We start from the raw sequence: 14,986 nt of genomic DNA, 5'->3' as shown, positions 1-14,986 counted from the left end.
ACTTTTATTTTGGTTTATGGTACCAGTTTTGTATCTTTCTTCAATTTTTCCATGCACCCTAAATAGATTGGTTCTTTAATACATGATTTAAAAAAGGAATGATAAGGATTATTATCCGAGGCGATGTTCTGCCGATCGTGTGGGTGTTTTGGGGAATATAAAAGCTAGAGAATTGGGATTAAAAGTAACGCCTATGAGCCGAATAACTATGTAGCACCCACATTTTTTATGAAAGAGATTTAGATTTATTCTGCCGATTCCTATCGACAGACCGAATATTTTACAAACTAAACAATTATTTCAGAAGTTTTTACGAAACTAAGGTCCGAACGACATAACAATGTCAATGACGTCAGGCCAGCATGTTTTAAAACCTTGTCACCAGGTGGCGTCTTTAAGTTTATTGTGTGCCGCGCCAATATAGTTTTAATTTCTTTTCCAAATTAATATCATTATTAAATGATTATTGTATAAAAAAAACATTTATTAATCTCCTAATTTATACAAATTATTTGATGCGTATCTTTTTGGTCTTGAAATGACTATTCTCCTGGTGATTTTACGACCAAACAAGTGGTACTCCAGCCATTCCACATAGGAGTCCACTCGCGTGATGACCATGGGTCCTCGGTCGGATCCGCACTTGGGCTCCCCCAGTGAGACGATGCCCACCAGCAGGTTGTCGTCCATCACCGGACCGCCAGAGTCGCCGAAGCAGCTGCCCTTCCTGTCGGCCCCGCCCCCGGCGCACATCTGGCCAAGGTTCACATCCTCATAGCGCCTCTGGCAGCTCTCCGGGGACCAGGCGTTGACCTGAGCCTTGATCTTCACGGGACTGATGTCATCGGACTCCTCGCTGGTACGACCCCATCCGGCGATGGTCAGGTTGTAGTGCGCATAGACACCGATCCGGGTAGGATTGTAGAGCGGAGGCAGACAGATGGGCTGGATGAACTCCGTAAAGGTGACGACCCTGTCAAGATAGAGTAAGGCAATGTCGTTGGTGTGCTTCTGCAGACTGCTCCCCGTGATCTCAGTGGGCTTGTACATTTCGTGGACAATGGGCCTTTCGATGGCAAAGTCCTGCGGCGGCGGCGTGCAGTCCGGCCCACGGCAATCTTCCGCCTGCCGGATATCCCACACTCCCAGACGGACGAGACGCAGTTGCTTCTCGGAATTCTGGCGCCGCACACAATGGGCTGCAGTCACTACCCACTTATTGCTGACCAGGCTGCCCCCGCACTTCGGCTCCAGGTGGTCTCCGTACAGCAACATGGCCATCCAGGGGAATTCGCGGCTTTTGGTGTTCTGGCCATTGGAAATGTGGGGCCTCAGATCGTGGTGGCAGTAATTCTCCACCAATTGCGGGTATTCCCTCTTCTCGCAGCAAACCACATTGAAGCACTCCGACGAATCCTTGGCTGCGACGAAGCCCGCCTCCATCAGGCAATCCTCGATAGGTCGACACTGACCTGTTCCAGATTCACCACAATAGCCAAAGTGCAACCTAGGTTCTGAAACGAATTCAAATAGGAAGGACTCATTACTATATATATAACCATCCTAAATTAAAACAAATCCTGTAATATAGACCCTTTATCAAACAAAGAGAACTAAGAGGAAATGTTTAATTTATCCATGCACATGTTTATCTCATATAAACTGGATTTTGTTTTAATAAATTCACATCGAAAACCAGTTTTTGATTTCCCGGTATGTTAATACATATATCATTTTCCTGAATGATGACAGTAAAAATGGCTTTCACTATTTGAAAAAAATAATATATTTTAAAGTATGATTTTTGAACACTTTTAAAAATTGTAATAACACTTACTTGCCCAACAGCTGGATAATAATACTCCGCAGAGATACAATGCTAGTGCAGCCGATCGGAAAGCCATAGCTTTGAGTCTCAATCAATGCAATGGCTTTTCAGAAACTGATACTATTCAGAAGCGGAGAGCACTACCTCAAGTGTAAAGTGACTAGGAGCAAACTAAGTCAACCGATCGGAGCGCCATAGCTTAAGGTCTGAATCAATGCAATGGATTTTCACAAACTAATGCTTTCAGATGCTGAGAGCGTACTTTGATTAAAAACTTACTTATTATTCTAGGAGATAACTAAGCAACCAGATCGTAAGTCCATAGCTTTAAGTCTGTGTTAGATGCAGAGAGCACTACTTTAAGTAAAAAGTGGCTTGGAAATAATACCAGGAGAAGACAAGCCAACAGATCGGAGAGCCATAGCTCTAAGTCTGAATCAAAATCTCGATCTGAGGCGAGAGAAAATTTTAAAGTTTCCAATTTCCGGATGAGAGAACTGGATTAAGACCGGATTTTGCAGTGCAGTTCGAATCGAAGTCTTCGAAATCTTTGAACTGCGAGAGACATTTTCATGACTCCGGGATTCTCCGACGACGGTTTTTAAATTTTATTTACGACGAGTATTATGCATTTGCGGTTCCGGCTTATTACTAGTGAATACGTTTATATGAGCTAGGATAAAAGTAATATAAAATCGTTTTCATTCGAAGATAATAATTTTGGTATACTCAATACTTTCCATAATTTTTTCAAAGATACTATTTTTGTTATACTGAATAACTTCTATCTATAAGAAATCGCTGTTCATTTCTTTGGAAAACTTTGTAATTTTCATCGTTATAACATATAGAATTATTTTTCGAGGAGCAAAACATTCGTTGAATAAATTTGTATTTGCTTTTGGCGCGAAATATTAGATTGGCAAAGTGACCATCACTTGAAAGTGTTTATCCCCCTGTTCTTTTTTAGTATTTTAAATTGCACAATTAAAAAAATAAGTTAAGTTAATTCATTTAATATTTAAAACAAAATAACCCGCAAGCTAGCTATCAAAGTCATAAAATTTGTTTAGTTATCGGGATTTCATTTATTTTCAAGCCATTTTTTTAATGTAATAGTAAAATTTGTATTTATTGTATTTTAAATAATTAAGATGTAGACAGCTTTGAAATTATAACAATTAATAGTATATCCTGAAACTTTTGAAAAAAACAAACAGTTTCAAAAAAATGAACCCAGTTTGTAATTTACTTAAGAGGGGGTTTACCCTTCTCTGTATTTTGCATAACTAAATAAGTTCAACAATAATCAATTTATTTACATCTTGCGTAAATTAGTTTTCAGATAACTTTTTCTCTAAGTACACCTAAGAATTTAATTGCCACAATAAAATACATGGCTTAGTTTTAAAAAATAAATAAAAATAAATAAATTCTGATCGTATATTTTATAGTTTTATTCCCTTTCCGTTAGTATTTTCATGACAGCAACTTTGTCCGCACATCCGTTGGTCACACTGGGTGACATTGAGTTGACTTTTGCTTTAGTTTAATTATAATATAATTCGAATTATCCGCAAACAAGTGCTCAGCAAAGCTCCTAAACTCGCACGGGAGCAGTGCACCACTCCATCCGCCAAATCCCGGAGAGAATGAGCTGTCCTCGCGGCGAATTCCACGGATTCAACGGGTTCTAGCGTGCGAGGTGTTCCGAGGAGCTGTGGGAATCCGCCTCCTCTCCTCCACTCTACTGAACCACAACAAACGATCCGATCTGATCCGATCCGCACCGACATTATGTAAGTTGAGCGTGCCCGCGCCGTGGAGAGTAAACAACAATCACATCTTTGCCAATCCAGGCGAGAAACAATATCCCCCATAGAAAATAGTGGTCGGATTTGAACCACACTTAACTGACCTTCCTAGAACCAAAATAAACTCTAACCGAATGTGATAGAAAACAAGCGAATCATATGGCATCTGTTGTGGTATCTTGAAGAATTTAAGACTCTTTAAATAGGTACTACAAAATATGGATGCTTTTGTTATTTGCAAGTCAGATATGGGATATAAAGGTTTTTGTATATGTATACAATGTTTACCAAACTTATATAAACTTCCTTAATCCCTTATGAACTTTTGTAAACAATTATCCCAATAGAGTTATTTCTATAAAACATACATATTACAAGATACATTCAGTTTTAAACATTTGTAATGTTACCTTTTTCTTTTAGAAAACCGACCGGAAGAGGATCCACATTCGAATCGACTATGCGTTCACGCAGCAATTCGGGCGTCCGTTTGGACTACTACCAGCGCATCGTCCATCGGCTGATCCTAGCGCACCAGGAACCGGTTACCGGCCTCTTTCCCGCCTCCAATGTGAACTCGCACGCCTGGATCAGGGACAATGTGTACTGCATCCTGGCCGTCTGGGGCCTGTCCATGGCGTACAAGAAGATTGCCGACCAGGACGAGGATCGGGCCAAGTGTTACGAGCTGGAGCAGAGCTGTGTGAAGCTCATGCGCGGCCTGCTGATGGCCATGATGAACCAGAAGGACAAGGTGGAGAAGTTCAAGATGACCCAGAGTCCCTACGATTCCCTGCACGCCAAATACTCGAGCAAGAACGGCTTGCCCGTGGTGGGGGACAATGAGTGGGGCCATCTGCAGATCGATGCCGTCTCGCTGTACCTACTGATCCTGGCCCAGATGACGGCCTCGGGTCTGCAGATCGTCTTCTCCCTGGACGAGGTCTCGTTCATCCAGAATCTGGTCTTCTACATTGAGTCGGCCTACTCGATCCCTGACTATGGGATTTGGGAGCGTGGCGATAAGACCAATCATGGTAAGTATACCGTTTTGGGTCTGGCAACTGGCTACCCACAAAACAGGAAAATAAAAACAATAGGAAAACATAAAATCAACTGCAAGGCAAAGCCCAAAAACGATCCGTTTAATTCGTTTAAATGAATCGTTTTTCGTATCTTATCTTTATTTTTTTTTGTTTGCATTAATCAAAAACATTTTTAGATAAACGAAACATTATTAATATACATTTTTTGAATTAAATAATATGCAAAAGAAAGATAAACAGGCACACTAAATTGAATCTGGGTGGCCAATTTATTTGTTAAATCTTTTATTCACTATCTTATCTTTCCAATCGTAATTGGCACCGCATTTTATTGGAATAATATGAAAGCTTTTAATCAACATTTTTATATAAACGAAACAATTAAGTAAAAAACTAAAATCAGATAATTAAATCCATCTAAAAAAGTATATTTTATAATTTGATCAATTAAAAAATGTATGTATTTTCGTATTCCAGGTGAACCGGAGCTGAATGCCAGTTCAATTGGCATGGCCAAGGCGGCGCTGGAGGCCATGAACGAGCTGGATCTCTTCGGAGCCCGCGGCGGGCCAGCCAGTGTGATCCATGTGCTGGCCGACGAGGCCCACAAGTGCCAGGCGGTGCTCCAGTCGATGCTGCCCCGCGAGTCCAACAGCAAGGAATTGGATTCCGGATTGCTGTGCGTCATCGGCTTCCCCGCCTTTGCCGTGGACGATGCCCAGCTGATCCACAACACGAAGGACGCGATTTTGTCCCGATTGCAGGGCAAGTACGGCTGCAAGAGATTCCTGCGCGACGGCTACCGCACTCCGAAGGAGGATCCGTCCAGACTCTACTACGAACGCTGGGAGCTGCGCATGTTCGAGAACATCGAGTGCGAGTGGCCGCTCTTCTACTGCTACCTGATCCTGTTCCACGCCTTTCAGAACGACAAGCGTTCGGTAGAGGAGTACGCCAGCCGGCTGGAGAAGATCATGGTGCGCTCGGAGGACGGCATCCTCCTCATTCCGGAGAGCTATGCGGTGCCGCAGGATCTGGTTGGCTTCGAGTACCAGAAGCCGGGATCCCAGCTCCGCGAAGTGGTCGGTCGGTGTCCTTTCCTGTGGGGCCAGTCCCTGTTCATCCTCGGAAGGTTGCTGCAGGAGGTGAGCATTCGTTTGTTACATTTTCGCTTGTTTTCTAAAGATAGCTGAACGCGCTGGCGACCCTGTAAAGTATTTATATCGATCTAGTTTTGTCTATTTGTTTATACAACTGCGGGTACATCTGTAGAACAAGTTTTACTTATAATGTGTAGAACTTAAGGGTTCCATAATATCATGTTACAAATTTTTAAATGTTATATACATTAATTATTTATTAAATTGAAATTAATTTAATTTTTAAAAATGTAAATAGCTTTCCTTTGTAATTTCCGGCTAATCTTACATTTGGATCACTGATTTACTATTTATAAGTGCTACGATTTTATGTCCGTAACTTTATTTTCTCTTATTTCTCAGGGTTTCCTGGCAGTCGGCGAGTTGGATCCTCTGAATCGTCGGCTGGGGGCGCAGAAAAAGCCGGACGTGGTCGTCCAGGTGGTCATCATCGCCGAGGACAACGAGATCCGGGACAAGTTGGCCGAGCACGATCTGCACGTGCAAACGATCGCCGAGGTGGCGCCCATCGAGGTGCAGCCAGCCCGCGTCCTTAGTCACCTGTACACGTACCTCGGACGCAACCGGAAGCTAGGATTGAGCGGCAGAAAATCCCGGGACGTGGGCATCCTCAGCACCAGCAAGCTGTACTCTCTGAAGGATCGCATATTCGCCTTCACCCCGCAGGTGAGTGAGAATGGAGTTCAGCTAGCTTTCCGAGATAGCCTAAGAATCCTGGCCTCCCCTTCCCAGACTCCTAAAAATACCCACTTGATCCAACGCTCTGTTTTTACACTTTCTATTGTATTTTTAGTCAGGGATGCAAACCGGTTTCCAAACTATCTTTTATATTAAATATTTTAAATAGGAAACTGCACAGGCTTGGTTCTTCAAATTATAAAAATATATTAAATAACAATTATGTAACTTAAATCGGCTTATTTAACAATTAATAGTGATCATATATTGGTATAACAACTTCTTTAATAATGTTTTAGCAAATTTAAAATACTTTATAGACGAATATTAACGATTGTTTGTTAACGTATAATTGTTGTATTTAAATATTGCTTAAAACTAAACATGAGATAGTATCTAAAGTGAGTGCGTCCAGAGTTATACTTGTGTTACTAAGCGGTAGATCGGTTTGCATTCCTGTATTCTATGATTGACTTATGATTTCTACCGTTTATCACGCATCAGTTCGCCGACCTGTCGCGCTTCTATATCGCCTCCGATAACGAACTCATGATCGACATCCTCAAGGGCGAGATAAATTTCCTCAAGTCCGCTTGGGATTTGCTGGGTCGTCCGCTGGTCACCCTGGTGCTGAAGCGGATTCACCTAGGTCGGTCAACGGAGAGAGAGAGCCGAAAACGTTTAATTCACTCCATGTCTTTTTTTATTTTTAATCTATTGTTATTTGTGCGCGGGTTTTTTATGCTCCTCCCGACTGTTTTCCATCCTATTTTTTTGTGAATTGTTCTGTTGATTTGATTAATTTGCAAGGGTTTGCTTTTGGTATTGGTATTGTTTATCAATTAATTGACACGCACACTCAAAACACAAAAATGCACACACAGTTGACTCGTTAACTCTATAGAATCGATTCGGTTGCTCAAGGTTTGGAAATTTGCGGTCAATTAGATGCTTTGTCTTCCAAAAATAGCCAAGTAATTAATTGATCTTGACCTTACGTTTATTCCAAACATTGGGAAGCTGGTTCTTAATTTTAGTTACTTTCCTGTCAGCTTTTTAGTTGGTTTTGCTTTTAGTTAACTTTAGTTTGGTTATGGCAACACCCACACACTAGTACACTTATTCCATATGCTAAATACAAAACTATCATATACACTGTACCCGATTTATTTTTTACGTACAGTTGCGGTTAAAATAATAGTATGTAGAAACCTTAAAAATTTGTTTATACTATAAAAAAGTTGTAAAGTAAAAGTCATTTTAAAAATCTCCAAAAACTAAAATTCTTACTAAATCCTTAGTAACATCTCTTGAAAATCAATTTATATATCTGTTTCTAAAATTTAAAAATTATAAGACAAGAAGATTTGATAAAAACTATATTGGTATATAATAAGTTTTAATCAAATCTCATGTTTCATTAAAATAAGTAGATTCACTTATTTAATAATATTGAAATATCCAACGACATTTCGTTTATTAACTGATTTTTCAAATTAAAATGAATATTGCTAATATTTTGACCGCAGATATATTATTTTTTTTAGTTAAATGTAGCTTTAGTTTAGTTATTTAATTTTTTAACGCTCTGCTCTGGACTTTTATGAACTTTTTTTACACCCTTTCCCTTTGCCCCAACCCATTGAAAATTGGCCAATGAAATATCGAACAAAAAAAAAATCAAAATCAAAACGAAAACAAATCCTTTCTCTTGTTTATTTTATCCCAAATAAAAACAATATATATATATACACAACAACTACAACAACTGCAACAACAACACTTACACAGCATATCGACTATGAAGAATATTATACAACACGCGATCCCGATTTGCTTGCCAGCAATTTTACCACAAATTTAGCATTCTTGACCAACAATTGGCGTCACATGTTGGGCAGGCCGACAATCACACTAATGGCAACCCACTATATGCTAGGTAACTACCCCAAATCAAAAAAAAAATAAATTACCCACCCAGCTCGATTATGCATTGCCACCTCAAATCCAAATCCAAATCCAAATCCGATCCCCACTCTGCACTTCAAAGACAAACACACTTGAGTTAAAGAACAATGCATATATGCGATCTACTCCACACACAAAAGCCAACAACCAATTGATATAAACGATATGCAAACGATCTGTGATCTGTGACCTTTGACCTCTGATCCCTGCTTGTGTCTGCTTAGTAAATGGCCTGATTGCTTTCAGCTTTTTCTGCTCGTTTTCCTCAGTGTATCTATTATCTTTGAACCCAAATACAAATCCTTTGACCCTGGGTAAAACCTATACCTTGTACTAATTCAATACGCAGGCGATTCGTATTGCCACTGAAAAAAAGAGAAAATTTAAGAATGTTTAACCGAACTATGTTATTAGATTTCATATTATTTTTTTGTTTTCAACTTCTGATATTCATTCATCAGTAAGTACATTAAAAGTAATCTTTAATTTATTTAAACAAATTATTGATTAATTTGCCCCTTTGACGATTTGTGTATATTAAAAAAAACGGTTATAACATGAAATCCCAAAAGCTAATAAAAACCCAGACCAAAATCATATGTAAACTATAGTTGAACAATTTAAACCCTGCGATTGATAAGGTACTTTTGTGCTCTTTATACCACTATGTTTTCTGCGGATATTTGGACTTGTGATCTATTACTTACCTATAAATATTCATGACCTAACTTTATGCCATAAAGTTGCTTAGCCCAATCCCCCTTCAAAGCAGTATACAAATGTAGAGTATAAAAAAAATCAAAAACCCCTTCATTACAAGTTGATTACTTCAAAGAAATACACTACAAACAATGCTTTTTATGAGTAAATAACCCCTATCTACACTACACCTGTGATAAAAAATAAACAAGTACTTGCTTATCCTTGTGTCTGTGGCTAATCAATTTCCCCACTGCATTTGGCTTGCACCTAAACACAGACTAATTGCCGATGGTGCTGGAAACCTGTGCTTAAATATCGGTTATTGTTGTATTTTGTGTGACTAACCCGTAGTTATTAAGCGGCGCTCCTAACCCAACCCACAACCCAGCATCCCAACCAGATCATGATCCACATATTCATATCTATGAACCGAAATGAAGAGACAAAGTAACGCTAACGAAATCCAATTGGATGCGGTGCGGAATCCACAGATCAGGACAAGATTCCGCTGGCCATGATCCAGACGATGAGGAAACTGAAGTCGGGCTACATCAATGGCACCCGCGTAATGCTGGGAAGCCTGAAGGACTTCCTCAACACCTCGGCCATCACGGATCTGAGCTTCCTGGGCAGCACAGAGGATGGCTATCCGGACCGCCTGCACCCGGATGTGCAGACCTATCTGGATGAGCACCTGCTGCGTTCGTTCAGCAACCGCAGCACGATGAATCTGCGTGGCGGACAGCTGCGTCCGAGGACCTTGAGGCGGCGCATGTCCTGCAAGGGAGCGATCAAGAAGACGCGTTCCATTAATGTGGACTGTGAGTCTTTCTCACTATATAACATTGTTCTTTATTGGTAATGAAATTCCAATCTATTCCAGCCGACAACTTGGGCATGGAGGGACCTTCTCCACTCACCGAACGCCGCCTCTCCTCGATTGTGCCACCACCCTGGCTGCAGGCCAACAAGCAGAGCCACGTCAGTGTGTTCGCCACGACCCCGGAGGAGGGACCCGCCAGCTCGCCACTGCATCTGGGCAACGAGCTGTCCATCCGGGAGAACATATATCCGGTGGATCCGCACCAGAGCCGCTCGGCGATCGACAGACGCAGCGAGTTTGTCCGCCAGCAAGAGAGTTAGTCTGCCATTTGGTTTTCATTTTAGAGTTAATCTTTTTTCAATACAAACTTCTTTGATTTGCTGAAGGAAGTTTTGGAAGTGCAGCTACAAAGTATATAATTTTAAAGTAACTGATATAATTTTATAATTAATGAAAATTGCCATAAAAGATATTGATTGATAATGAAGCCATAACTATATAATATGAAATTAATATATTAATAATAATTTCATAAGAATATTTTTTAAAATTAACCATTAGTTCATTTTTGAAGCTTACCTTCAGCACGTCGATTTATATTGAATTATTTAAATAATTTTACAAATTAAGATTTGGTTGTTCATACGTTGTTTTCTATTTATTTGTATACTTTTGTTAATTTTACGTTCTGGTTCTTGCCTTCTGTTTTCATTCATTTTTTGCGTATAATTTCGATTGGCCCATCTTCGTTCCGAAATGCGACGTTGATAGTAACAGTGCCCAAAATTCTCATACAACGCCATCGTGCCGAAACCAATTTCGCGGACACAGAGGTGGAGGAGCTGATTGCGATGCTGCGCGAAACGGAGAATCTCGAGGAGCAGGGCGACATCCTGCAGTACTTGGTGGACACCCAGGGCCTGGACTTTAACACGGGTAAGATTAACATTATCTAGGTTTGAGGCAGCTTAATGCTTTTCAATTGGAGGTTTCTTACAAACGGGTTAAGATAGCACCCGTAAAAAATAATACATTATACACACACCTGCTCTAAAACACATGCACTTGCGAAGAACACACGCCGATACACGCTCACACTCGTATACATCCGGTTAACTCTTAACTGGGGGTTAAGATATTATAGGTTACAGATTGTTGGGCTTGCTAAATCAGTTAAGTAAAAGTCATTTAACCAGGGTTATAGTTTCTTGCCTTACAACAATTGTCATTGAACTTTAAGTTTTATTTAACCGACACTTAACAAATTTTTTTTATAAATTACATTTAACATGAAAATAAATTATTTATAAAATAATAGCAAAAGGCTTCATTTATGTCTATTATATGTTTATGTCTATTTACATCTTTTAATTGATTTTAATGACAATTTTTAAGTTAGATGGGGAGGTCGGTTTCGGACCACCGGTCGGCTTGGCCCCTTCTACTTACTTTTAGTTTTGAAAACATTAACTGTTATAGCAGCTCTTGAAAAAGAGGAACAACTGAGCATTGAACTTTTTTATGCATATCCTGTTCTCACTCCGTTGTTTTTTTCCTCGTACTCCTGTCGTTTTGTCCCGTTCTTCGTCTTCCGTGCTCCGTAATCGTACTGTACTCGTCCACGGCGTATAACAGCTGGCCTGGGATTCAAGAATAAATCAGATGACAATGCGAACGCCAATGCCAATCATGCAGCCGCCGGTAAGTCCGTCGATCCGTCTTGTGTTGATTGTTGTTGTTGTGCGGGCTTTGTAGACGTACATCCATTGGAAATCCCCGGCATCCTATATCCTATATCCTACTCCTTTCTCCATATACATGTATACTCTCCCACTGATTGGCCAAGAATTCGATTGCTGTTGTCCATACAACTATTTATGGTTTCCATCCTCTATCTATTTCCTTGTTTGGTGTATACTTTTTGTGTGATATCACCGCTTTGCTTTGGGTTCTGCTTCTTTTATAACATGATTTTCATAAAATATTATTATTGCTCTAAGTTATGTCTTTACTAGCATTTTTAACCGCACATTTATATTTTTTTCGGCCATGTTTTCCAAACGTAATTTAATTCTTTAACATTTTATTTTACTTTCTTCGCCCGACCACGCATCTAACCCCACATGAAACACACACACACATCCCGCATGTTCCGTGCGCTCTCCGTACACATTAACCCAAATATGCAACCAACTTCGATTCTTCCGCCCAAAAACCAAACCATAAACCAATCCTAACCCAACTAACCCATAATGAAAACCGAAAACTAAAGAGCTCGAGCAAGCGTTTGTGGATGAGGTGGTGCTGGAACTGGCTGGTGGTGGTGCTGCAGGAGGAGCAGGTGGTACAGGTGATGGGGCCAAAAAGAGTCCGGCACTTGTCCTGCCCACGGTGATCATTGAAGCTGCTACAATTCCAGCGGCCAATAGCAGCGATCCGGATAATGCGGCCAATCCAAGTTCCGCCATTGTCAACGCCGCCGCCGCCGCCGCCAACAGCAATATCCATAGCATCGCCAACACTAGCAACACTAGCAGCAGCAGCAGCAACATCAGCAACCACAACAACATGAGCCCACATGACAATAACCACGATTCTTCCCAATCCGAAGGAATGCTGGAGGAGGGACGCGTGGTGACCGTGCGGGATCTGCTGAAGGGACTCTACGAGAAGGCATGCCAGCAGAAGCTCTGGGGACTCGTTCGCCACACGGCCGGAATGCTTGGCAAACGGGTGGAGGATCTGGCCAAGGCGGTCACCGATCTGCTTGTTCGGCAGAAGCAGGTCACCGTGGGAATGCCACCCAACAACGAGCACACCATCACGGCACCTCTGCCGGAAGTCGAGCTGCGACAGCTCATCCATGATGTGAGTAATCCATAAATAATATTTAGTTATATCAGCTTTAAATTGTCCCTTAATCTGCCTCCTAACCAGGCCTACGGCGACGATGAGAGCACGGCGATGCTGACGCAGGAGCTGATGGTCTACCTGGCCATGTTCATTCGCACCGAGCCGCAGCTGTTCCACGAGATGCTGCGCCTGCGCGTGGGCCTGATCATCCAGGTGATGGCCAAGGAGCTGTCTCGCACCCTCAACTGCGACGGCGAGGCGGCGTCGGAGCATTTACTTAACCTCTCGCCCTTCGAGATGAAGAATCTCCTGTACCACATACTCAGCGGCAAGGAGTTTGCCGTCAGCAGCGGTAAGAAGTGCCCCCGTAATGCCTCCCAAGATTAAGGTACTCATATAAATATTCGTTTTCCAGTGGCCCGTGGCAATCTGTCCATTGTGAGCTGCAAGAGCAGCCGAGTCAGCAAGAAGAGCCAAATCGGTCTGGGCGATCCGGAGGGCGAGGACGCCCTGATAGCCACCATTGACGACAGACAGGGTCAGTGGCTGCGCCGCCGACGACTGGACGGAGCCCTGAATAGGGTGCCCCGCGATTTCTATTCGCGTGTGTGGACTGTTCTGGAAAAGTGCCAGGGTCTGGCCATCGAGGGACGTGTCCTCCAGCAGAGTCTCACCCAGGAGATGACCCCCGGCGAGCTGAAGTTCGCCCTGGAAGTGGAGACGGCCCTCAACCAGATACCACAGCCCGAGTACAGGCAGTTGGTGGTCGAGGCTTTGATGGTGCTCACCCTCGTCACCGAGCACAATATGGTGCCCACTCTCGGGGGCATCATTTACGTGGAGCACCTGGTGCACAAGGCCAACCAACTGTTCCTCGAGGATCAGCGGAAAGTCCAGGGCGACGCCACTCTGTGCTGCGCCAAGATCAAGGACGGCAAGGAGCAGCAGCAGGCCGCCTCTGGAATGCTTCTCTGCGGCGGTGCCGCCTATATATGTCAGCATCTCTACGACAGGTGAGGTTCAGCTGAGTTTTAAAAGAAAAGAGGGTTGGATTTGAAGCTTAACTTATTTAATTATTTTATATTTTCTTAAATATCAAATCTGATCATATATTGAATCATATTCTTCTTGGAATATGTGCCTAAAAACTTAATTTTAAGATGATCGTTTAAAAATTGTTGGTAGTATTCTAAACAAAAACTATTGAATTTGCCGTTTATAAGAGCTGTTACCCCTTTAATTACAAAATTCCTTGACTAATTTTTGATACATCTGTTGCAGTGCTCCCAGCGGCAGCTATGGAACCATGACCTACATGTCGCGGGCGGTGGCCCTTGTCCTGGACTGTGTGCCCAAGCACGGCGAGATGGAGTGCGCCATCTCCTAAAGCGGGTGCTCACTTAATAATGCCAATCTCTGCAACTCTGGATACGTCCGTTCTCGTTCTCGCTCACTCGCACATTAGCGTCTCTCTCTCGATCCCGCCTTTAGTTTTTTTTTGTCTCTTTCCCTTTGACCTCTGACCCAAGCCCAACGATTATTTTATTCAGAGGGCGCCTGTATATATTCTTTTGACCGACCTCTCCACAAAAAACACTTGCTAGTGTGTTTATTTTATTTTGACGAAAAGAAAAAAAAAGGCCAATCGAAATCGGGCCAGTTCAGCATGGTATTAGCCCACGTATATGTAGACGCTTTGGAAAAAATACTCCAAAACTCCAGCCCCAAAACCGATCCTAGCCCTAACCCATTTACTAAGCCAACTCGCGCTGCTCGCTACAAATTTGTTTTTTGTACTTGCGGCTGTTTCACAGCGATGACACTTGATTGTTTTAACATTTATATTTTAAATGCCCCTATTTTATATTATACTTTTGATTTGTAAAGTTGAACGCGCAGCAAGATTTACAATAAAAATGTGTTTGCAATGTTACCCAAGTGTTTTTTATGGGAGGAATTAATTAAATTTTTAGTGAAATCAATATTTATATAGGTCGTAAAGTTGGGTTATAAGACATCTTGTGTTATTCAATATTTCACTCTATCAGAACTATTTAAAATCATCAACATTTACCGTAATTTCCAAATACCATTAAAACCTGTATACAAATCCA

General features: G+C 41.7%; 2 protein-coding genes across 13 annotated transcripts; one reads left to right on the top strand and one right to left on the bottom strand.

Moving 5' to 3' along the window:
* Window positions 1–292: 292 nt before the first annotated feature.
* LOC108048508 (spaetzle-processing enzyme-like) lies at window positions 293–2,196 on the bottom strand. Of its 2 annotated transcripts, none has more exons than XM_017129240.2 (2): window positions 2,108–2,196; window positions 293–1,514 (listed from the first exon to the last, which is right to left on the bottom strand). In XM_017129240.2, the coding sequence occupies exon 2, from the start codon at window positions 1,441–1,443 to the stop codon at window positions 487–489; it is 957 nt and encodes a 318-aa protein (XP_016984729.1). In that variant the 5' UTR covers window positions 1,444–1,514; window positions 2,108–2,196; the 3' UTR covers window positions 293–486. The 2 variants fall into 2 exon arrangements, with proteins under 2 accessions (XP_016984729.1, XP_016984728.1); XM_017129239.2 differs by lacking the exon at window positions 2,108–2,196 and adding an exon at window positions 1,838–2,066 and having other exon boundaries at window positions 295–1,514.
* A 1,111-nt stretch (window positions 2,197–3,307) lies between these two features.
* On the top strand, window positions 3,308–14,805 carry LOC108048482 (probable phosphorylase b kinase regulatory subunit alpha). Of its 11 annotated transcripts, none has more exons than XM_017129194.2 (13): window positions 3,308–3,627; window positions 4,066–4,679; window positions 5,166–5,833; window positions 6,191–6,514; window positions 7,031–7,175; window positions 9,688–10,017; window positions 10,080–10,334; window positions 10,797–10,955; window positions 11,655–11,720; window positions 12,292–12,887; window positions 12,957–13,224; window positions 13,288–13,885; window positions 14,154–14,805. In XM_017129194.2, exons 2-13 carry the CDS (start codon window positions 4,103–4,105, stop codon window positions 14,257–14,259), a joined length of 4,092 nt encoding a protein of 1,363 aa, XP_016984683.1. In that variant the 5' UTR covers window positions 3,308–3,627; window positions 4,066–4,102; the 3' UTR covers window positions 14,260–14,805. The 11 variants fall into 11 exon arrangements, with proteins under 11 accessions (XP_016984683.1, XP_016984681.1, XP_016984682.1 ...); XM_017129192.2 differs by having other exon boundaries at window positions 10,791–10,955; XM_017129193.2 differs by lacking the exon at window positions 7,031–7,175 and adding an exon at window positions 8,318–8,465 and having other exon boundaries at window positions 3,309–3,627.
* Window positions 14,806–14,986: the final 181 nt, after the last annotated feature.

This window comes from Drosophila rhopaloa, unplaced genomic scaffold (genome assembly GCF_018152115.1).
Source record: "Drosophila rhopaloa isolate 14029-0021.01 unplaced genomic scaffold, ASM1815211v1 contig_3, whole genome shotgun sequence".
NCBI lineage: Eukaryota > Metazoa > Arthropoda > Insecta > Diptera > Drosophilidae > Drosophila > Drosophila rhopaloa.
This window is presented reverse-complemented; position numbering and strand designations above follow the sequence as displayed.

Excerpts from the sequence above, each read along its gene's own strand:
- LOC108048508 (XM_017129239.2), bottom strand. The coding sequence starts at position 1,904 with ATGGCTTTCCGATCGGCTGCACTAGCATTGTATCTCTGCGGAGTATTA. Across the intron at positions 1,515-1,837 it reads ATTATCCAGCTGTTGGGCAA|AACCTAGGTTGCACTTTGGC; the intron begins GTAAGTGTTATT and ends AATTCGTTTCAG.
- LOC108048482 (XM_017129191.2), top strand. The coding sequence starts at position 4,103 with ATGCGTTCACGCAGCAATTCGGGCGTCCGTTTGGACTACTACCAGCGC. Across the intron at positions 8,466-9,687 it reads GGCAACCCACTATATGCTAG|ATCAGGACAAGATTCCGCTG; the intron begins GTAACTACCCCA and ends CGGAATCCACAG. Across the intron at positions 11,721-12,291 it reads TGCCAATCATGCAGCCGCCG|AGCTCGAGCAAGCGTTTGTG; the intron begins GTAAGTCCGTCG and ends CGAAAACTAAAG.